Source organism: Eucyclogobius newberryi, unplaced genomic scaffold (assembly GCF_026437365.1).
Source record: "Eucyclogobius newberryi isolate DKJ021-1_F unplaced genomic scaffold, fEucNew1.0.hap1 SCAF_33, whole genome shotgun sequence".
Classification (NCBI taxonomy): Eukaryota; Metazoa; Chordata; class Actinopteri; order Gobiiformes; family Gobiidae; genus Eucyclogobius; species Eucyclogobius newberryi.
In genome coordinates this window covers 110,979-135,286 of record NW_027315979.1, presented here as the reverse complement: position 1 = coordinate 135,286, position 24,308 = coordinate 110,979, and the positions used below count along the sequence as shown (strand labels likewise).

Genomic DNA, 24,308 nt, shown 5'->3' with positions numbered 1-24,308 from the left:
CCGGCAATGCGAACACAGCTCCTGCTCCGGTCATACAGGGACCGGACAGCCCTGAGCAAAGGGCCCCGGACCCCGTACTCCCGGAGCACCCCCCAAAGGACACCCCGAGGGACACGGTCGAAAGCCTTCTCCAGATCCACAAAGCACATGTGGACTGGTTGGGCAAACTCCCATGAACCCTCGAGCACCCGATGGAGGGTATAGAGCTGGTCCAGTGTTCCACGACCGGGACAAAAACCACTCTGCTCCTCCTGAATCAGAGGTTCGACTATCGGTCGGATTCTCCTCTCCAGTACCTTGGAATAGACCTTACCTGGGAGGCTGAGGAGTGTGATCCCTCTGTAGTTGGAACACACCCTCCGGTCCCCCTTCTTGAACAGAGGGACCACCACCCCGGTCTGCCAGTCCAGAGGCACGGTCCCCGACCGCCACGCGATGTTGCAGAGACATGTCAACCAAGACAGTCCTACAACATCCAGATACTTTAGGTACTCAGGGCGGATCTCATCCACCCCCAGAGCCCTGCCACCGAGGAGTTTGCGAACAACCTCAGTGACTTCAGCTTGGGTGATGGATGAGCCAGCCTCTGAGTCCCCGGTCTCTACTTCCTCTTCGGAAGACGTGACTGAGGGATTAAGGAGATCCTCAAAGTATTCCTTCCACCGTCCGACGATATCCCCAGTCGAGGTCAGCAGGCCTCCACCCGCACCGTAAACGGTGTTGGTGAGGCACTGCTTCCCCCTCCTATGGCGCCGGACGGTCTGCCAGAATTTCTTTGGTGCCTCCTCCATGGCCTCCCCGAACTCCTCCCAGGCCCGGGTTTTTGCCTCTGCGACAGCACGAGCCGCGGCTCGCTTGGCCTGCCGATACCTGTCGATGACCTCCGGATACCTACAAGCCAGAGTGGCCTGATAGGCCTCCTTCTTCAGTCTGACGGCATCCCTTACTTCAGGTGTCCACCACTGGGTTCGGGGGTTGCCGCCACGACAGGCACCGGAGACCTTGCGACCACAGCTCCGAGCAGCCGCATCAACAATGGAGACGGAGAACATGGTCCACTTGGACTCAATGTCCCCAACCTCCCCCGGGACATGTGAGAAGCTCTCCCGGAGGTGCAAGTTGAATACCCTACTGACAGAGGGCTCCACAAGACGTTCCCAACAGACCCTCACAATGCGCTTGGGTCTGCCAAGTCTGTCCGGCTTCCTCCTCCGCCAGCGGATCCAACTCACCACCATGTGGTGATCGGTTGACAACTCTTGCCCCTCTCTTCACCCGAGTGTCCAAGACACGCGGCCGGAGGTCAGATGACACGACAACAAAGTCGATCATTGACCTCCGGCCTAGGGTGTCCTGGTGCCATGTGCACTGATGGACCTTGTGCTTGAACATGGCGTTCGTTATGGACAATCCGTGGCTAGCACAGAAGTCCAATAACTGAACACCACTCGGGTTCAGATCGTGGAAGCCGTTCTTCCTGATCACCCCTCTCCAGGAGTCACTGTCATCATTGTCCACGTGGGCGTTGAAGTCCCCCAGCCGAACAACGGAGTCCCCGGTCGGTGCACTGTCCAGTACCCCTCCCAAGGACTCCAAGAAGGCCGGATCCTCTGCACTGCTGTTCGGCCCATAGGCCGCCACAACAGTGAGAGACCTGTCCCCCACCCGAACGCGGAGGGACGCGACCCTCTCGTTCACTGGGGTAAACTCAAACACGTGGCGGCTGAGCTGAGGGGCTGTAAGCAAGCCCACACCAGCCCCGCCCACACCAGCCCGCCGCCTCTCCCCGCGGGCAACACCAGAGAATTGGAGCGTCCAGCCCCTTTCGAGGAGATGGTTCCAGAGCCCAAACTGTGCGTGGAGGTGAGGCCGACTATATCTAGTCGGTATCGCTCAACCTCCCGCACAAGCTCAGACTCTTTCCCCCCCAGCGAGGTGACGTTCCATGTCCCCAGAGTTAGTCTCTGTGTCTGGAGATCTGGTCGCCGAGGCCCCTGCCGTCGACTGCCGCCCAGATCTCTCTGCACCGGCCCCTTATGGATCCTCCTGCGGGTGGTGGGTCCTCTGGAGGGCGGCCCCACGTCGCTCTTTTGGGCTGTGCCCGGCCGGGCCCCGTGGGGTAAGACCCGGCCACCAGCCGCTCGCCATCGAGCTCCCATCCCAGGCCTGGCTCCAGGATGGGGCCCCGGTGACGCCGATACGGGCGACGTAAACGGCCTTGTTCTTGGAGTCATCATAAGAGGCTTCTGAACCGATCTTAGTCTGACCCGTCACCTAGGACCTGTTTGCCTTGGGAGACCCGACCAGGGGCTTGAAGCCCCCGACAACATAGCTCCCGGGATCATTCGGGCGCTCAAACCCCTCCACCACGTTAAGGTGTCGGTTCAAGGAGAGGTTTTACATTCTCAATTTACCCAATTATTCATTTGACTAAGAGTGAAATAAAGTCCGCTATTAAAATAATCATTTCTCTAAGAATATCTTTGTTTCTCTAGGTAACTGTCTCCGCCCCCTGAGCCGCCCCCTAAGCCGGCCCCTGAGCCGCCCCCTGAGCCGCTCTCGTCGGGCGAAGCCCAGACACAAACGTCCCAAACCGCAGGGCTCGTCCGACAGCTACACGCCCCCCGCTGGGCCCCTGAGCCCCCTTCGCCGCCTCCCCAACTCCTCTTGGCCCTCCTCAGAATCATCACAACCCCTCATGACTGCCCCCTTTGGCCAAACCACACAATTACAATCCACATTTTTCCCTTTAATGTCCAAACAACAACCCACAGTTCCAACAAAGCAAAACCTTCTGCCACAAAGTCTGCACCACCAGCTGGCAGCGACAGGCGCTACGACAGGCGCTCCAACAGGCGCTCCGACAGGCGCTCCGACAGGCGCTCCCACGGTTTATCAGCCGGAGCCAACGCCAATGAACTACAATTACAACATCATGCCCAAGCCAAATATGTCCATTCAAATGGAATCAATTACAAATATTCACCCAAATTTCAACAATCTTCAGCCGATGGCCCCTGCTCAGAGTATGGCCCCTGCTCAGAGTATGGCCCCGTACGTCGCACCCGTCATGGCCCTCATTCTCCCAAATTACCCCAGGTTTACCCCAGGATACCCATCTGTTTACCCCCCTGCCGTCCTGCCCCAGGCGCCGCTCGCCATGGCCGGTTTTAACCCAGCTTCAGTGCCCTTCGTTCAGCCGGAGCTCTTCCAGGGCCAGGGGCCGCAGAACCAGTGGCCGCAGAACCAGTGGCCGCAGAACCAAGGGCCGCAGAACCAAGGGCCGCAGAACCAGGCTCTGCCACAGGTACGGAAGTGTTTTTGATTTTAATTAGGGCTAAAGTTGATGCGTTAACTCGATTAATCAAAGAAAATGCAGAGTTCAGTAAGTCTGTTTAGACAATGTGCTTTGTAATGTACACTTGACCTGAACTTACATACATATATATATATATATATATATATATATATATATATATATATATATATATATATATATATATATTCAACATAGAATACAATGAAAGAAATTTCTTTGAAAGAAATATTTGTTGTATATTTGTTTTTGTTTGTATTTTATTGGTATTTGGTCGTCATGGATGATGTTCTCATTCTTCCTCCCTCGGCAGGGGCCCCTACTGTGCTCCCCCAGGCCGGGCTCCTCTGTGGGTGAGGAGGAGGAGGCCACGGGGCCCAGGCCTCTGTTCTCCAGCTCCAGGTCCAGTTCTCCTCTTCAGCTGAATCTGCTGCAGGAGGAACTGCCCAAATCCAACGAGGCCCCAGGCGGCTCCAAGCAGCTCAGTGAGAGCCTCCAGCACCACGGCCAGGTCAGTGAGAGCCCCCAGCACCACAGTGAGAGCCTCCAGCACCACAGCCAGGTCAGTGAGAGCCTCCAGCACCACAGCCAGGTCAGTGAGAGCCTCCAGCACCACAGTGAGAGCCTCCAGCAGCTCAGTGAGAGCCTCCAGCACCACGGCCAGGTCAGTGAGAGCCTCCAGCACCACAGTGAGAGCCTCCAGCACCACAGTGAGAGCCTCCAGCACCACAGCCAGGTCAGTGAGAGCCTCCAGCACCACAGTGAGAGCCTCCAGCACCACAGTGAGAGCCTCCAGCACCACAGTGAGAGCCTCCAGCACCACAGCCAGGTCAGTGGAGCCTCCAGCAACACAGCCAGGTCAGTGAGAGCCTCCAGCACCACAGCCAGGTCAGTGAGAGCCTCCAGCACCACAGCCAGGTCAGTGAGAGCCTCCAGCACCACAGTGAGAGCCTCCAGCAGCTCAGTGAGAGCCTCCAGCACCACAGTGAGAGCCTCCAGCACCACAGCCAGGTCAGTGAGAGCCTCCAGCACCACAGCCAGGTCAGTGAGAGCCTCCAGCACCACAGTGAGAGCCTCCAGCACCACAGTGAGAGCCTCCAGCAACACAGTGAGAGCCTCCAGCACCACAGCCAGGTCAGTGAGAGCCTCCAGCACCACAGTGAGAGCCTCCAGCAGCTCAGTGAGAGCCTCCAGCACCACGGCCAGATCAGTGAGAGCCTCCAGCACCACAGTGAGAGCCTCCAGCACCACAGCCAGGTCAGTGAGAGCCTCCAGCACCACAGTGAGAGCCTCCAGCACCACAGTGAGAGCCTCCAGCACCACAGTGAGAGCCTCCAGCACCACAGCCAGGTCAGTGGAGCCTCCAGCACCACAGTGGGAGCCTCCAGCACCACAGTGAGAGCCTCCAGCAGCTCAGTGAGAGCCTCCAGCACCACGGCCAGGTCAGTGAGAGCCTCCAGCACCACAGTGAGAGCCTCCAGCACCACAGCCAGGTCAGTGGAGCCTCCAGCACCACAGCCAGGTCAGTGAGAGCCTCCAGCACCACAGCCAGGTCAGTGAGAGCCTCCAGCACCACAGTGAGAGCCTCCAGCACCACAGCCAGGTCAGTGGAGCCTCCAGCACCACAGCCAGGTCAGTGAGAGCCTCCAGCACCACAGCCAGGTCAGTGAGAGCCTCCAGCACCACAGTGAGAGCCTCCAGCACCACAGCCAGGTCAGTGAGAGCCTCCAGCACCACAGTGAGAGCCTCCAGCACCACACCCAGGTCAATGGGAGCTGTTCTGGTATAACTCTCAAGTTTTAATATTTGCCAAAAACACCTTGATTTTTCATATTTCGTGACAATCTGAGGTTAATCCCAGTTCCTCCATTTAAATGACATTATATTCCACTTCAAACCTTCCATTAGGCAAGGCAAGGCAAGTTTATTTGTAGAGCACATTTCATACACAAGGCAATTCAAAGTGCTTCACACAGCAGGAAAAATGCATTGAAATCACAAAGAAATTACAGAAATACAATAAAATTAACTAAATTAAAAATTATCAATCCAACTGATTTTCTAAACTAATAAAATCACAAACAAAAGAGAAGAGTGCAAAGATAAAAATTAACTACAATAAAATTAACTAAATTAAAAATTATCAATCCAACTGATTTTCTAAACTAATAAAATCACAAACAAAAGAGAAGAGTGCAAAGAAAAAATCCTTTCAGTCATATGCGCAGCTAAACAAAAGTGTTTTTAGCTTAGATTTGAACATTGTCAGAGTAGAAGCCTGTCTCACATCTTCAGGAAGACTGTTCCAGATTTTAGCTGCATAAAACTGAAACGCAAATTCCCCATGTTTTGTCCTGACTCTGGGCACCAGCAGGAGGCCGGTCCCTGAGGTCCTCAGAGTCCGAGATGGTTCATATGGCACTAACATATCCAAGATGTACTTTGGTGCTAGGCCATGGAGAGACTTGTACACAAGCAGAGCTGCTTTAAAGTCTCTTCTCTGAGCCACAGGGGGCAGTGCAGAGACCTGAGAACAGGACTAATGTGATCATACTTCCTGGTTCTGGTCAGGACCCGAGCAGCAGCGTTCTGGATGTACTGCAGCTGTTTTACAGCTCGTTTGGAGAGACCAGTGAGCAGGCCGTTACAGTCTAATCTACTGGAGGCAAACGCGTGGATAAGTCTCTCTAAATCTGGTTTTGACAGTATATTTTTGATTTTGGCAATGTTTTTTAGATGGTAAAAAGCTGCTGATGTTATTGATTTGACGTGGCTATTAAAGTTCAAGTCTGAGTCCATTATTACCCCCAGATTTCTAATTTGGTTTGTAGGTTTTAGAGCGAGACTCTGGAGGTGACAGCTAACACTTTCTCTTTGTTTCTGTGGGCCAAAAACGATTATTTCAGTCTTGTCTGAGTTCAGCTGGAGAAAGTTGTTTTGCATCCACACACTGATCTGTTGGATGCAGTGACAGAGTGAATCTACTGGTCCATAGTCACCTGCCGATAGTGAAACATAGATCTGAATAAATTGATTTGATTTGATTTGATTTGATCTGAGTGTCGTCTGCATAATTGTGATAGGACACATTTTCACTGCGTATCAACTGACCCAACGGCAGCATGTAGAGGTTGAACAGAAGGGGACCCAGGACTGACCCTTGGGGCACTCCACAGGTCAGGGTCATGTGGTCTGAGACACAGCTACCAATTTCAACAAAGTACTTCCTGTCTTCCAGATAGGACCTTAACCAGTTTAGGGCAGTGCCAGTGATGCCCACCCAGTCCTCTAGTCTCTGTAAGAGGATCCCATGATCGACAGTGTCAAAAGCAGCACTCAGATCTAACAGAATTAAGACTGAGGCTTTGCCCGTGTTAGTGTTCAGGCGGATGTCATTTGTCACCTTGACAAGAGCAGTCTCAGTGCTGTGATGAGGTCTAAAACCTGACTGAAAAACATCAAATGAGTTGTTTATTAAGAGGAAATCTGTGAGCTGTTGGTAAACAACCTTTTCAAGGACTTTGCCCCAAAATGGCAGATTAGAGATGGGCCGGTAATGACTCAGTACTGCGGCATCAAGACTGCTCTTCTTTAGGAGAGGCTTTATGACCGCAGTTTTCAAAGGCATTGGGAATGTTCCAGATTGAAGCGACATGTTAACTATGTGAGTGAATGGTGCTAACAAACTGTTCAGCACAGACTTTAGAAATTTGGTGGGTAACACATCAAGGCAGCATGTAGATGAACTCAGACTGGTGATGATCTCATGGACAGTTTTGTCAGTTACTGGTGCAAAGTGAGTTAGCTCTAAGTGTCTTGGTGGTTTTAGGGTAATTTTTTGCATTGTGGGATTTATAGCATTTTTAATGCCCTGAACTTTGTCATTAAAGAATAATGCAAACTCATTACACTTGGATGTGGAAATGAGTTCTAACGGCAGCTGAGCTGGAGGGTTTGTTAATCTGTTTACTGTGGCAAACAGGACACGCGAGTTGTTACTGCAGCTTCCAATAATTTCAGAAAAATATCTTTCCCTAGTTCTACATAAGATTAGGTTGTACATGTTCAGCTTTTCTTTGTAAATCTCTTTTTGAACCTGGAGCTTTGACTTGCGCCATTTCCGTTCGGCCCTGCGGCACTCCCTTTTCTGTGCCCTGACCGAATCATCATTTCTCCACGGCGCCTTCTGCTTATTTTTAACCATTTTAGCCTTTATAGGGGCGATGGTGTCCAGAACATTCAAAACACTAGATGTAACAGAGTTCAACAAATCATTTACATTAGAACATGAGACATTTTCAAAGTTTATCATTTCCATAAACAGTGCACCTGTGCCATCACTTATGTGTCTCCTCTGAACAACTGCAGGACCAACCGGAGGTTTGGGAGAAACAGACAGGTCAAAGAAGACACAGAACTGATCAGACAGAGCAACATCGATCACATTAACATTTGAAATATTTACCCCCTTTGTAATTATGAGATCTAAAGTGTGTCCTTTGCTGTTGGTGGGGCCTCTCACATGCTGAGTAAGACTGAAGGTTTCAAGGACAGCATCAAGCTCTTTAGCGTTTCGGTCACAAATATTATCAACATGCACATCGAAATCACCTGTAATGACCAAACCATCAAAGTCTGTGCATACGACTGAAAGCATCTCAGTAAAATCATTAATACAACTTTGGCAGTGCTGGGGAGGCTTGTATAAAACAATGAAGAGAATGGATGGAGACCGTTTTAGCTCCATTTTAAAGGATACATACTCAAACGATGAAAACACCCCAAAAGACAACCTGCGGGTAATTATTTCATCTCTAAAGACAGCACAGACTCCACCCCCTTTTTTGTTTTCTCGTGTTTCAGATTCAAACTTAAAGTTGGGTGGAGCAGATTCTATCAGAACTACATTTCCTGTGTTTTTGTCAAGCCATGTTTCAGTTAAAAACATAAAATCAAGATTATAAGAAGAAATACAATTATTAATTAAGAGAGATTTGTTACATAAGGATCTGACATTTAGCACAGCAAGTTTCAGACTAGTTTTAGTGAGACTGGGCTTTATCTTTTCACAGGGAATATGAATCACATTTCTCAGATTGGGCCTGACTCGCATTTTGTTTTTCCATCTGTGTGATGATGTGACTACAGAAATAGCACTAGGGGGGGCTCTTTTTACATAGGGCCCCGGGTTGGTTTGATTTTTAATGTGACAATAAGTCCCGGCAACGCTGAGACCCAGTGCATCCTAGCTATGGGAGATACCAGGTGAAAGGTGAGGTTGGATGGGTGGTGGGGCTTTTGTAGCCAAGGAGAGTTTGGGACCAGGTGAGAGGCGAGGGGGGATGGGTGGTGGGGCTTTTGTTGGTGTAGTCGGTACTGACATAGCCCTTGCTATATTGGGGGTGAGTGGAGCCATCTTAATGCCTGATTTGATCAGACTTTCAAAATGGCTGGGAAGGCCCATGGGTGAGAGTGGAGATGAGAAGGAGAATGATGAATCTTTAGTGGGAGTAGATGTTGCAGGGGGAACCCAGGGCTGGTGTGAAGGCAGGGGCGATGACAGGGATGTTGTTGGGCTTGTCACAGATGGGTCCAAGGCCTTTGAAGATTGTTCCTTTGCTGGAGGCGGTGGAGGTGAATGCGGAGCAGCTGGAGCTGAATCCTTTGCTGGTGGTGGTGGAGCAGCTGCTGATGAATCCTTTGGTGCAGGCTGAGGTTGTGGTGCTTTTGATGTTGAAACATTGGCTCGGTCTCTGGCTGATGGAGCAGGAATTCTTCTCTCATTCCTCTCTTCTCTAACTATCTGCTCAGGACCCTGTCCAGGCCCAGTCCAATGCCTCAGAGCGTGGAGCAGGTTCTCTGTCAGCACCCTCACTCCACTTCTGCATAGGTGGGGGCCATTTCTCTTAAACAGGTCCTCTCGTTTCCAGAATAGATAGAAGTTCTCAATGTAGTGTAGTCCTCTCGGGGAACACTCTTTGGACAGCCATGTGTTCAGCTGAAGAAGCCGGCTAAACTTGTTCCTCCTGTCGATGTTTGGAAGAGGTCCACTTATGAATGTTTTGATTTCCATTTTATCAAGCACGTGGAATAACTTCAAGAAGTCTTTTTTCAAAACTTCAGTCTGTTCCCGCCGCATGTCCACTGCACCCACGTGCACAATCAGCTGTTTAGCTCCTCCATGCTTAGCCATAATATTTGGAAGGAGTGGCGTTATCTCAGAAACAGTGGCGCTTGGAAAAGAATGTGTGTTTATCTTTTCATGCGTCACGTGACTTATCGCGCCGTCCCCAACTAAAACAATCTGCGTGACCTTGGAAGATCCTCCTCGCTGTATTTTGGCCACGTCATCTTTCCTTTTTTCATTTAATTACATCTCTGAAAGTGGTAAAAATCTGTTGGTGAGCTGTATTTTAGGTGACTTCACGTTATCTTTGTATCGTTTAGGCTTTGCTCCAAGTTTGTTCCAAGAAACAGCCTGGTCTTTCTGGTTTTTAGACAGTTTTGGAAACGACACAGAGTCACTGCGGTTTAGGTTGAAAGTAGCAGTTTTTCTTGTAAAAAGTGTGCTCTTCTTACCATCGGTTGACACAGGAATGGTATCGTGAAGAACTTTTTCAGATTCCAAAACAAATATCCGTGTTTTCAGCTCATTAATTTCTTGTTGATATTTCCGACAGCGTTCACAGTCTTTCTCCCTTCTTCTCCCGGACATGTCGCTGGCGTCAGATATGTCGTTAAAACTGGAAAAAATGTTCTTAAAATCCTTGGTTTACTTGAAAAAGTCTAAAGCAAAAATGTTTGGAAGACAAAAACTGATTAAAAAGCAAAATAAATAAGGAAAACAGCGATAGCAAGCGGAGCGAGCAAAAAAGCGTGTGCACTCTTCGGAAGCAGAGGTAGTAATGAATTACTGAATTTAGAATGTTTTTGTTCTTCTCTAGAGTCAAACAAACGTAGTCTACAAACAAAGCTCAAGAAGAGCAATCCCAAACACAAAAGAGTTGACCCTTTGACCCCCGTTTATGTTGTGCCTGTTCAGAGCGATGGTCCGAGTGACTCTGGGAACCACGACGCTCAGTCCACCTCGTCTGAGCTGCTGGACCTGCTGCTTCAGGAGGACGCACGCTCTGGCACCGGCTCAAACGTCTCCGGCTCAAACGTCTCAGGCTCCGGGTCAGGGGAGTCCGGAGGGTCTTTGGGCTTCGGAAGCAGCTCCAACGGCACCTCTACCTCACACACTGGTACGCCATACGACCCTCTGACACGCCATACGACCCTCTGACACGCCATACGACCCTCTGACACGCCATACGACCCTCTGACACGCCATACGACCCTCCGGCACGCCATATGACCCTCCGGCACGCCATAAGTCTAACAGTCGCTGTTGAAAAAGTCTATTTGTTTCTTTTAAAGCCGTTATAAACATAATATATCAATGTTGGGCTGACTCTGTAGTGACTTTTAACCATGTCTCTCTCGTCTCCCTCTCGTCCCCCTCTCGTCTCCCTCTCGTCTCTCGTCCCCCTCTCATCCCACTCTCGTTTCCCTCTTGTCTTTCGTCCTGCTCACAGGCAGCAGTAACAGCAGTAAGTACTTTGCCAGTAACGACTCTTGGGACACGTCTGGAAAAGCTGGGAAGAGCCAGGACGCAGCGCTGGACGCAGCGCTGGACTCGCCCGGGTTGGATCGGCCTGTGGAGAACTCTCTGTGGAACATGATCCAGAACACGCCCCAACACGTCATGATGACCTTCCAGATACACACCAGGTACAGATACTTTACAGATACTTTACAGATACTTTACACATACTTTACACATACTTTACACATACTTTACTGATACTTTACACATACTTTACACATACTTTACTGATACTTTACAGACATTTTACTTGGGGATCATCTCAAAATAAATTGAAGCTGGAAAAGACAAAAAAAAATGTGTCTCTCTCTGGACCCCCCCATCACATAAAATGTATTTTAAAAAGAAACATTAAAACTTAACAGTCATCGCTTGAAAAGTCGCTCTCAAATAAACTCTCAAAACTTGAACAATCTAATATTATGATGTTACATATAATATGATGATGACATCTGATTCATAGATCTGTAAGTACCAGATGAACGGTGTGGGCGTGGCCCGGTTCTTTGCAGGGACCAGACTCAGGTTTTGGCGGAGGATCTGGAGAAGCTCAGATCTCTGCAGCCGCTTCAGCCCCGGTTCAGTCCAGACCAGAGAGAAGAACTCAACCAGGTCCATCCCTGGATCCAACAGCAGACCCTCCCCCTGGAGATCCACACACGGGTAAGACTGGACCGGGACTGGACCAGGACCAGGACTGGACCGGGACTGGACCAGTACCAGGACTGGACCGGGATTGGACCAGGACTGGACCAGGACTGGACCAGGACTGGACCGGGACTGGACCAGGACCAGGACTGGACCAGGACTGGACCGGGACTGGACCAGGACCAGGACTGGACCGGGACTGGACCGGGACTGGACCTGGACCGGGACTGGACCGGGACTGGACCAGGACCAGGACTGGACCGGGACTGGACCGGGACTGGACCAGGACTGGACCAGGACTGGACCAGGACTGGACCAGGGACTGAAGTTCCAAGTTTGAAGTCCCCATGTCACTGTAAGACCCACGACACAAGTCTAAACCAGACTAAATATTAAACCAGGACTAATCTTGGGCCCTTTACAAACACACGTCCTGTTGGACTTCAGGCTCAAACCTGGTGGTTTCTACCTGGAGTTAATTCTTCCAGGTTCTCTGTTCCAGGTTCTCTGCTCCAGGTTCTCTGCTCCAGGTTCTCTGTTCCAGGTTCTCTGCTCCAGGTTCTCTGCTCCAGGTTCTTTTCCAGGTTCTCTGTTCCAGGTTCTCTGTTCCAGGTTCTCTGCTCCAGGTTCTCTGTTCCAGGTTCTCTGCTCCAGGTTCTCTGCTCCAGGTTCTCTGCTCCAGGTTCTTTTCCAGGTTCTCTGTTCCAGGTTCTCTGCTCCAGGTTCTCTGTTCCAGGTTCTCTGCTCCAGGTTCTCTGCTCCAGGTTCTCTGCTCCAGGTTCTCTGCTCCAGGTTCTTTTCCAGGTTCTCTGTTCCAGGTTCTCTGCTCCAGGTTCTCTGTTCCAGGTTCTCTGTTCCAGGTTCTCTGCTCCAGGTTCTCTGCTCCAGGTTCCTCTGGATGGAGTGATGTGTAACTGTGATGGAATGAGACATACACCGATGCTGTTCCTTAACACACAGAGAACACAATTCAACTTTGAATATGAAATGACACAGAAATATCAGACATTTGTTTGGCATGCATGGGAGAAACCACCGGGCCGGGTCACGCAGGCTGTTGTAAGCAGCCCGGTGACCCTCCTGCGTCTCACAACGTTTTTTCTCATGCAGGTTGGTTTTATTAGATATTATGGAATAGGCGGGTCACATTTCTCATTGGTCAGCTTCACATCAAGGCACTTGTCTTTTACAACAGTCTCTGGTATTTTTCCTAGAGATAAAGCCTTGGGTAAACATTACCCAAACTCCCCTGGGGTGTTACCCCCCCTGGGGCAAACATTCTTTGGCCCATCTTTACGACACCTTCACAAACAAATGCAGTCACTCATGCTGTTTTTCTCTTAGACTAATGATGCAGATAATATATCACTATTATGCAGATAAAATACATCACAGAAATATAATCATATATTCACATTTTATCACAGTAACACATATTGCAGCATGTTTCCTGCGACTCTTCTCAGACTTTATTGACATGTAATGAAAAGAGCAGAAGAGCCCTGAGGTGGCCCCCGTGTGTGAGAGCCCTGAGGTGACCCCCGTGTGTGAGAGCCCTGAGGTGGCCCCCGTGTGTGAGAGCCCTGAGGTGGCCCCCGTGTGTGAGAAGGGCCCTGAGGTGGCCCCCCGTGTGTGAGAAGGGCCCTGAGATGGCCCCCCCGTGTGTGAGAAGAGCCCTGAGGTGGCCCCCCTTGTGTGAGAAGGGCCCTGAGGTGGCCCCCCGTGTGTGAGAAGGGCCCTGAGGTGGCCCCCGTGTGTGAGAAGGGCCCTGAGGTGGCCCCCGTGTGTGCTGTGTGTAAAGGGTCTAACCTCTCTTCTCGTCCACAGGGCTGTGTAAACTGTACCTCCGGCTCTGCTCCAGGACGCCCGCACTCGCCTCACGCCATCGCCCCAGACACGTCCTCACGGCCCGGGGCCCTCGCCCAGAACGCCATCGACACATGAGGCGCCATCGACACCCGAGGCGCCATCGACCACAGGGCGCCACTTGTAACAGACGAGATGTTTCCACAGAGGATGGCGGCCATTTTGAGACGATCCTTTTTACGGGACCATGAAAGCCTAAAACTTACCTCTATGTACTTTTTATAACCTGGCGCTGCTCCTGGCGCTGCTCCAGGCGCTGCTCCTGGCGATGCTCCTGGCGCTGCTCCTGGCGATGCTCCTGGCGATGCTCCTGGCGATGCTCCTGGCGATGCTCCTGGCGTTTGAGGCTCTGGACGGTCCAGTCGTGTAGAACATAAAGAGCTGATGACACAGGATTGAGCTGGACAAGAACGAAACGGCCAAACGTGTGAAATGTTGTAAATTCTCACCAACTTTTTGTGACAGAAACAAAATAAACGATTGTTGCTCATGTTTTTTCATGTTAAATGTTTTAAACCTCAAGATAATTGTCAATATTAAGCTTTATATTTATTATTATCTGCTCGCTCATGATGAACACCAGTGAAAATGTCCGTTCTGCTTCACAAATGTGACGATGCGGCGAACAGCCATAACATTATGACCATCACGCTCGTCTTACTCTGGGACAAAGTGACGTTTTAGTCCTCAAAGTGTCAGAAGCTGGAAAGAATCTTAAACGTTTCAGCAAAGACAGAATGTGATTGTCTGGATCAAAACGTCTCAAACTGCAGCTCTTCAAGTGTGCACTTCTGAATATTTATCAGAATTTTTTTATACTTGTTAGACCTGGTTTAGACCTGGTTTAGGAGATGGTTTAGACCTGGTTCAGTCCTGGTTTAGTCCTTGGTTTTGGCGTGGCAGCTCTTAAGGATTGTTATGCGTGTTATTTAGTGTTCATCACCTGGCTTAAAAGTGCTTTAAACCTGGCTTAGTCCTGCCTCCCATAGTACTATAGTACTACCATTGTACTCCCATAGTACTATAGTACTCCCATAGTACTCCCATAGTACTATAGTACTCCCATAGTACTCCCATAGTACTATAGTACTCCCATTGTACTCCCATAGTACTATAGTACTCCCATAGTACTCCCATAGTACTATAGTACTCCCATAGTACTCCCATAGTACTATAGTACTCCCATAGTACTCCCATAGTACTATAGTACTCCCATAGTACTCCCATAGTACTATAGTACTCCCATTGTACTCCCATAGTACTATAGTACTCCCATAGTACTCCCATAGTACTATAGTACTCCCATTGTACTCCCATAGTACTATAGTACTCCCATAGTACTATAGTACTCCCATAGTAATCCCATAGTACTATAGTACTCCTGTTACTGTTTTGACTTTATTCGGCTGGATTGAGTGTTTTCGTCGTGTCGTTGCTATGTGCCTTGGCTCTGAGTCTCCCGGCTCCGGCCCCGCCCCGCCCCCCGGCCCCGCCCAGCCCCCCGGCTCCGGCCCCGCCCCCCGCCCGGCGCCGCACCGCGTTTACACAAAGGAGGAACTCATGAAACTGCGGAGAACTGTCGTCTTACCCGGAGATCGTCACGTTATCCCGGCGGACATCCTAAGGAAAACGGGCTGGACGTAAACTCCGAGAGAAGAGAGGGACAAACAGGAAGTCGGTTCCCACTGTAGTCATGGGTAACGTGAGGTCCCTTCAAAATGAAATGACGGAAATAGCGAGCCTCATGCGGTTCCAGAGGATTTATAGGGACAGCAGCGTCTTGATTTTCACAGAGACCTGGTTAACAGCAGAAATGCCAGACTCTATCGTAGGTTTGGACAATTTTCATCTGCTGCGGGCGACAGAACGAAAGAATGCGGAAAGAAAAGAGGTGGAGGTCTGGCGGTGTATGTGAACACGAGCTGGTCCAAACCCGAACACTGCACACTGAGGGAGCAGCTATGTAACAGGGATATTAAACTATTGGCTATTGGCATGAGGCCATATTATCTGCCCCGGGAGTTCTCACATGTGATTTTGATCGCAGTCTATGTGGCCCCGTCTGCCAATGCTGAAGATGCTTGTGAAGCACTGCTCTCCTGCACTTGTAGGCTGCAAACACAGCATCCACAGGCTCTCTTCCTCATCTCTGGTGACTTTAACCACGCTTCTCCCTCTTCTGTTCTACCAACATACACCCAGTATGTCTCCTGCCCCACCAGAGAGAATAGAACATTGGACTTGTTTTTTGCCAACACCAAGGAGGCTTATTCTTCTTCCCCCCTCCCTCCCCTGAGCAGCTCGGACCACAACCTTGTACATCTGAGGCCTGTGTATGAACCCATCGTGCGCAGGCAGCCTGTGGTGTCCCGTGAGGATGTGGTCTGCTGAGAGCGAGGAGGCTCTGAGGGATTGCTTCAGCACCACTGTCTGGACTGAGCTCTATGGCCCACATGGGGAGGACATCAACACCATCACAGAGTGCATCACGGACTACATCAACTTCTGTTTTGAGAACATTGTTCCCTCCCGGACGGTGCAGTGTTTTCCAAACAACAAGCCATGGATTAACCGTGAACTGAAGGCTCTGCTGAAGGAGAAGAAGAGAGCCTTCAGGTTAGGGAACAAGGAGGAGCTGAGGACTGTGCAGAAGGAGCTGAGGAGGAAGATCAGGCAGGCTGAGGCCGGCTACAAGAGGAGGATGGAGGAGCAGCTGCAGCAAAAGAACATTCAGGGAGTGTGGAGGAGCCTGAAAACCATCTCGGGCTTCAAAATCCCCCCTGCCCAGACAGAGGGGGATCTACAGTGGGTGAATGATTTAAATGCTCACTTCTTGAGGTTTGATCGGTCACCCGCCCCTCCCCCTGCACAGCTGCATGCTCCCTCTTCCACAGCTGGACAATGTCCTGCATCTGTTCCTCTTCGCTTATCTGCCCCGGACCATCAGCTCCCCACTTCGCCTGGACTCACCCATCCCCCCAGCACACGGTCCCCCTGCCAACCACTGACTGTCACAGCAGCACAGGTGAGGAGTGAGCTGAAGAGGATTAAAGTGAGGAAGGCAGCAGGACCTGATGGCATCAGCCCCAGGCTCCTTAAGTCCTGCGCAGATGAACTGTGTGGAGTTATGGACCATGTCTTCAACATGTCTTCCACCTCCGCTCCACCGTGAGCTCAGCCATGGACCCGCTGCAGTTTGCATATCAGTCTCGCATCGGAGTGGAGGACGCCGTCATCTCCCTGCTGCACCGCTCTCTCTCTCACCTGGAAAAGCCTGGCAGCTCTGTGAGTATTCTGTTCTTTGATCTTTCCAGCGCCTTCAACACCATCAGCTCCTGAGGGACAAGCTGGAGACGCTGGTGTGGAGTACGACCTGCAGAGTGGATCCTGGACTACCTCACAGACCGACCCCAGTTTGTGAGAGCCCGGAACTGTGTGTCTGACACTCGGACCTGCAGTGTGGGGGCGCCCCAGGGCACTGTCCTCGCGCCCTTTCTCTTCACCCTTTACACTGCAGACTTCAGACACGACACGGACAGCTGTGTCCTGCAGAAGTTCTCTGACGACTCTGCCATCATCGGACTCATCACGGACGACGATGATGCAGAGGACAGAGGACTGGAGCAGGACTTTGTGGACTGGTGTCAGCGGAACCACCTCCTCATCAACGCGGGGAAGACCAAGGAGATGGTGGTGGATTTCCGCAGACGCCACCCCATTGCCCCCTCACCAGTGAACATCCAGGGACGGGACATTCAGAGAGTGACTCATACAAGTACCTGGTGTTCATCTGAACCACAAACTGGACAGGACTCATAACACAGACGCACTGTACAGGAAGAGCCAGAGTCGGCTCTACCTCCTGAGGAGACTCAGGTCTTTTGGAGTGACAGGGCTGCTCCTGAGGAGACTCAGGTCTTTTGGAGTGACAGGGCCACTCCTGAAGACCTTCTACGACTCTGTGGTGGCATCAGCTCCTGTAGGTGTGGTCTGCTGGAGCAGCAGCATCACAGAGAGGGAGAGGAAGAGGCTGGACAGAGTCATCAAGAAGTCCAGCTCCGTCCTGGGCTGTGCTCTGGACTCGGTGCAGGAGGTGGGGGACAGGAGGGTCCTGGCTAGATTCACATCTATGCTGGACCATGAGTCTCACCCCCTGCAGGACACTCTCTCCGCTCTGGAGAGCAGCTTCAGTGAGAGACTGATTGTGATAAAATGTGAATATATGAGTATGTTTCTGTGATATATTTTATCTGCATAATAGTGATATTTTATCTGCATCATTAGTCTAAGAGAAGAACGGGTGTGTGACAAACTGCATTTGTGAAGGGGTCGTAAAGATGGGCCAAAGGATGTTTACCCTAGGGGGGTGACGGTCCAGAGGAGTTTGGGTAATGTTTATCCAAGGCTTTATCTCTACGGAAAAATACCAAGTGCCTTGATGTGAAGCTGACCAATGAGAAATGTGACCCGCCTATTCCAGAATATCTAATAAAACCAACCAGCATGGGAAAAAACGGGGTGAGACGCGGGGGTGAGACGCAGGAGGGTCAGCCAGGCTCCTTACAACGGCTTGGCTGACACAGCCCCCGCGTTTTCTCCCATGCATGCCACACAAATGTCTGATGTTTCTGTGTCGTTTCATATTCTAGGTTGAATTGTGTTCTCGATGTGTTATGGAATAGCATCTGGTGTATGTCTAATTCCATGACACTGATCCACCCTCGATGTGTGAAGGAAAGGTTCCGTAGGTCTTTCCTTCCTGCTGCTGTCAGACTTTATAACAAACACTGTTAGTCCTGAACACTCGCAATACTGACCTAACCTAATACTGATGTGCAATTCTGTCATATGTGCAATTGCTGTTGGAATTCATGTGCAATTCTGTGCTGTCGTGACACATATTCATGTGCAATTACTGTCATGATCATATGCAATGGTATTTATTTATTTATTTGTCTATGGGAGTTTTTATTTATTTATAGGAGATCTTCTACTGAAAGTGTTTTTCAGACTTCCTATAAGTGATCTGTTCTTCTGGATCTACCTCTGTATCTACCTGCGTTGCACCAATGAAATTTCCCCATGTGGGACAATAAAGGAATATCTTATCTTATCTTATCTTATCTTATAGTACTCCCATAGTACTATAGTACTCCCATAGTACTCCCATAGTACTATAGTACTCCCATAGTACTCCCATAGTACTATAGTACTCCCATAGTGGGAGTATTATAGTACTCCCATAGTACTATAGTACTCCCATAGTACTCCCATAGTACTATAGTACTCCCATAGTACTCCCATAGTACTATAGTACTCCCATAGTGGGAGTATTATAGTACTCCCATAGTACTATAGTACTCCCATAGTACTCCCATAGTACTATAGTACTCCCATAGTGGGAGTATTATAGTACTCCAATAGTACTATAGTACTCCCATAGTACTCCCATAGTACTATAGTACTCCCATAGTGGGAGTATTATAGTACTCCCATAGTACTATAGTACTCCCATAGTACTCCCATAGTACTATAGTACTCCCATAGTACTATAGTACTCCCATAGTACTATAGTACTCCCATAGTACTATAGTACTCCCATAGTACTATAGTACTCCCATAGTACTCCCATAGTACTATAGTACTCCCATAGTGGGAGTATTATAGTACTCCCATAGTACTATAGTACTCCCATAGTACTATAGTACTCCCATAGTACTATAGTCGGTGGGCGTGTCCACAGTTCTGATACTGTGAAATACTGAGACCTGGTCTGGACCAAAAAGGACTGAACAAAAATACCAGGGTTTTATTTTCGGACGAAACTTGGACTTGGGAAAGGACTGAACATGGGCAACATAAACCAGGTCTAAACCAGGACTAAACCAGGTCTAAACCAGGTCTAAACCAGGACGAAACCAGGTCTAAACCAGGACTAAACCAGGTCTAAACCAGGACTAAACCAGGTCTAAACCAGGACTAGACCAGGACTAAACCAGGACTAAACCAGGACTAAACCAGGACTAAACCAGGTCTAAACCAGGACTAGACCAGGACTAAACCAGGTCTAAACCAGGACTAAACCAGGACTAAACCAGGACTAAACCAGGTCTAAACCAGGACTAGACCAGGACTAAACCAGGTCTAAACCAGGACTAAACCAGGACTAAACCAGGACTAAACCAGGTCTAAACCAGGTCTAAACCAGAACTAAACCAGGTCTAAACCAGGACTAGACCAGGACTAAACCAGGTCTAAACCAGGACTAAACCAGGACTAAACCAGGACTAAACCAGGACTAAACCAGGACTAAACCAGGTCTAAACCAGGACTAGACCAGGACTAAACCAGGTCTAAACCAGGACTAAACCAGGACTAAACCAGGACTAAACCAGGTCTAAACCAGGACTAGACCAGGACTAAACCAGGTCTAAACCAGGACTAAACCAGGACTAAACCAGGTCTAAACCAGTACTAAACCAGGACTAAACCAGGACTAAACCAGGACTAAACCAGGTCTAAACCAGGACTAATAATAATAATAATAATAACTTTTATTTATATAGTGCTTTTCAGTGACCCAAAGACGCTGAACATAATAAAAAAGGGGGGGGGTGTATTTACAGACAGGGGGGACAACACGTACAGAACACATTAATATACAGATAAAATGAACAAGACAGAAGAAGTAGAGAGAAAAAGATGGGGATGTAACAGGGGGTAGAAGAGTAGGCAATGGGGTAGAGGAGGCTAGGGGTAGGGGAGGTCATAGGCTTGGGTGAAGAGGTATGTTTTTAGGCGGGATTTGAATGTTGTGAGTGAGGGAGAGTGGGACGGGGGGGAGGGAGTTCCAGAGTCGGGGTGCTGTTCGGGAGAATGCTCTGTCGCCAAAAGTTTTGAGTCGGGATGTTGGTGCAGTCAGGGTGAGAGAGGAGGAGGATCGGAGAGTAAACCAGGTCTAAACCAGGACTAGACCAGGACTAAACCAGGTCTAAACCAGGACTAAACCAGGACTAAACCAGGACTAAACCAGGACTAAACCAGGTCTAAACCAGGTCTAAACCAGGACTAAACCAGGTCTAAACCAGAACTAGACCAGGACTAAACCAGGACTAAACCAGGACTAAACCAGGTCTAAACCAGGTCTAAACCAGGACTAGACCAGGACTAAACCAGGACTAGACCAGGACTAAACCAGGTCTAAACCAGGACTAAACCAGGACTAAACCAGGACTAAACCAGGTCTAAACCAGGACTAGACCAGGACTAAACCAGGTCTAAACCAGGACTAAACCAGGACTAAACCAGGTCTAAACCAGGACTAAACCAGGTCTAAACCAGGTCTAAACCAGGACTAAACCAGGTCTAAACCAGAACTAGACCAGGACTAAACCAGGACTAAACCAGGACTAAACCAGGTCTAAACCAGGTCTAAACCAGGACTAGACCAGGACTAAACCAGGACTAGACCAGGACTAAACCAGGTCTAAACCAGGACTAAACCAGGACTAAACCAGGACTAAACCAGGTCTAAACCAGGACTAGACCAGGACTAAACCAGGTCTAAACCAGGACTAAACCAGGACTAAACCAGGTCTAAACCAGTACTAAACCAGGACTAAACCAGGACTAAACCAGGTCTAAACCAGAACTAGACCAGGACTAAACCAGGACTAAACCAGGTCTAAACCAGGTCTAAACCAGAACTAGACCAGGACTAAACCAGGACTAAACCAGGACTAAACCAGGACTAAACCAGGTCTAAACCAGGTCTAAACCAGGACTAGACCAGGACTAAACCAGGACTAAACCAGGTCTAAACCAGAACTAGACCAGGACTAAACCAGGACTAAACCAGGACTAAACCAGGTCTAAACCAGGTCTAAACCAGGACTAGACCAGGACTAAACCAGGACTAAACCAGGACTAAACCAGGACTAGACCAGGTCTAAACCAGGACTAAACCAGGTCTAAACCAGAACTAGACCAGGACTAAACCAGGACTAAACCAGGACTAAACCAGGACTAAACCAGGACTAAACCAGGACTAAACTAGGACTAAACCAGGACTAAACCAGGTCACACAGTTGGACCTGAGAAACTGGACAGTGATTCTACATTTTTGTCGTTCACATTTCTTGTTCTTTTCCGTTTGTATGAACGTTCGAACACGGTTTTCTACTGTTTTTAGAAATAAATATAATTTTATGACAGTAAAATGTATTTTGTCTAGAAAATGTTCAAAACATCTATTCTTCACAAATGTGTTCGAAGCCATTTTGGTTCAAATTCAGGGAGTGTTTTGTGACAAAAGAATGAATCAAAATGTGATGTGACATTCAACAGTTGAAACGGAAATCAAATGTAATCTAAAGAATGTAAAATGTACGGATACAAGTGAAGTTAATATGCAGTGCCACGTCCATGTGCAACAAGAGGATCAGGAGCGTGTGCAACAAGAGGATCAGGAGCGTGTGCAACAAGAGAATCAGGAGCGTGTGCAACAAGAGGATCAGGAGCGTGTGCAACAAGATGATCAGGAGCGTGTGCAACAAGAGGATCAGGAGTGTGTGCAACAAGAGGATCAGGAGCGTGTGCAACAAGAGGATCAGGAGCGTGTGCAACAAGAGGATCAGGAGCGTGTGCAACAAGAGGATCAGGAGCGTGTGCAACAAGAGGATCAGGAGCGTGTACAACAAGAGGATCAGGAGCGTGTGCAACAAGAAGATCAGGAGCGTGTGCAACAAGAGGATCAGGAGCGTGTGCAACAAGAGGATCAGGAGCGTGTGCAACAAGAGGATCAGGAGCGTGTGCAACAAGAGGATCAGGAGCGTGTGCAACAAGAGGATCAGGAGCGTGTGCAACAAGAGGATCAGGAGCGTGTGCAACAAGAGGATCAGGAGCGTGTGCAACAAGAGGATCAGGAGCGTGTGCAACAAGAGGATCAGGAGCGTGTGCAACAAGAGGATCAGGAGCGTGTGCAACAAGAGGATCAGGAGCGTGTGCAACAAGAGGATCAGGAGCGTGTGCAACAAGATGATCAGGAGCGTGTGCAACAAGAGGATCAGGAGCGTGTGCAACAAGAGGATCAGGAGCGTGTGCAACAAGAGGATCAGGAGCGTGTGCAACAAGAGGATCAGGAGCGTGTGCAACAAGAGGATCAGGAGCGTGTGCAACAAGAGGATCAGGAGCGTGTGCAACAAGAGGATCAGGAGCGTGTGCAACAAGAGGATCAGGAGCGTGTGCAACAAGAGGATCAGGAGCGTGTGCAACAAGAGGATCAGGAGCGTGTGCAACAAGAGGATCAGGAGCGTGTGCAACAAGAGGATCAGGAGCGTGTGCAACAAGAGGATCAGGAGCGTGTGCAACAAGAGGATCAGGAGCGTGTGCAACAAGAAGATCAGGAGCGTGTGCAACAAGAGGATCAGGAGCGTGTGCAACAAGAGGATCAGGAGCGTGTGCAACAAGAGGATCAGGAGCGTGTGCAACAAGAGGATCAGGAGCGTGTGCAACAAGAGGATCAGGAGCGTGTACAACAAGAGGATCAGGAGCGTGTGCAACAAGAAGATCAGGAGCGTGTGCAACAAGAGGATCAGGAGCGTGTGCAACAAGAGGATCAGGAGCGTGTGCAACAAGAGGATCAGGAGCGTGTGCAACAAGAGGATCAGGAGCGTGTGCAACAAGAGGATCAGGAGCGTGTGCAACAAGAGGATCAGGAGCGTGTGCAACAAGAGGATCAGGAGCGTGTGCAACAAGAGGATCAGGAGCGTGTGCAACAAGAGGATCAGGAGCGTGTGCAACAAGAGGATCAGGAGCGTGTGCAACAAGAGGATCAGGAGCGTGTGCAACAAGATGATCAGGAGCGTGTGCAACAAGAGGATCAGGAGCGTGTGCAACAAGAGGATCAGGAGCGTGTGCAACAAGAGGATCAGGAGCGTGTGCAACAAGAGGATCAGGAGCGTGTGCAACAAGAGGATCAGGAGCGTGTGCAACAAGAGGATCAGGAGCGTGTGCAACAAGAGGATCAGGAGCGTGTGCAACAAGAGGATCAGGAGCGTGTGCAACAAGAGGATCAGGAGCGTGTGCAACAAGAGGATCAGGAGCGTGTGCAACAAGAGGATCAGGAGCGTGTGCAACAAGAGGATCAGGAGCGTGTGCAACAAGAGGATCAGGAGCGTGTGCAACAAGAAGATCAGGAGCGTGTGCAACAAGAGGATCAGGAGCGTGTGCAACAAGAGGATCAGGAGCGTGTGCAACAAGAGGATCAGGAGCGTGTGCAACAAGAGGATCAGGAGCGTGTGCAACAAGAGGATCAGGAGCGTGTGCAACAAGAGGATCAGGAGCGTGTGCAACAAGAGGATCAGGAGCGTGTGCAACAAGAAGATCAGGAGCGTGTGCAACAAGAGGATCAGGAGCGTGTGCAACAAGAAGATCAGGAGCGTGTGCAACAAGAGGATCAGGAGCGTGTGCAACAAGAGGATCAGGAGCGTGTGCAACAAGAGGATCAGGAGCGTGTGCAACAAGAGGATCAGGAGCGTGTGCAACAAGAGGATCAGGAGCGTGTGCAACAAGAGGATCAGGAGCGTGTGCAACAAGAGGATCAGGAGCGTGTGCAACAAGAAGATCAGGAGCGTGTGCAACAAGAGGATCAGGAGCGTGTGCAACAAGAGGATCAGGAGCGTGTGCAACAAGAGGATCAGGAGTGTGTGCAACAAGAAGATCAGCTCTTGGAGATTGAAAATGACAGTGATCTTAAATGTATATCTATGTGATTAGCTTCAGAAGAACAGTGAGGACAATTGGAACTGGACCTTATGTCACTCATATTCA

General features: G+C 49.7%; 1 protein-coding gene across 1 annotated transcript in view; it reads left to right on the top strand.

Annotated features, from left to right (window-relative positions):
* per3 (period circadian clock 3) overlaps positions 1-14,127 on the top strand; it is a 55,140-nt gene extending 41,013 nt beyond the window's left edge. The window contains exons 17-23 of the mRNA XM_072461879.1: positions 2,496-3,307; positions 3,630-3,814; positions 10,180-10,192; positions 10,359-10,560; positions 10,894-11,089; positions 11,477-11,627; positions 13,440-14,127. Coding sequence (XP_072317980.1) covers positions 2,496-3,307; positions 3,630-3,814; positions 10,180-10,192; positions 10,359-10,560; positions 10,894-11,089; positions 11,477-11,627; positions 13,440-13,556 — 1,676 coding nt within the window. The 3' untranslated portion in view covers positions 13,557-14,127. The remainder of the gene's footprint in view (positions 1-2,495; positions 3,308-3,629; positions 3,815-10,179; positions 10,193-10,358; positions 10,561-10,893; positions 11,090-11,476; positions 11,628-13,439) is intronic.
* The last annotated feature ends 10,181 nt before the right edge of the window (positions 14,128-24,308 follow it).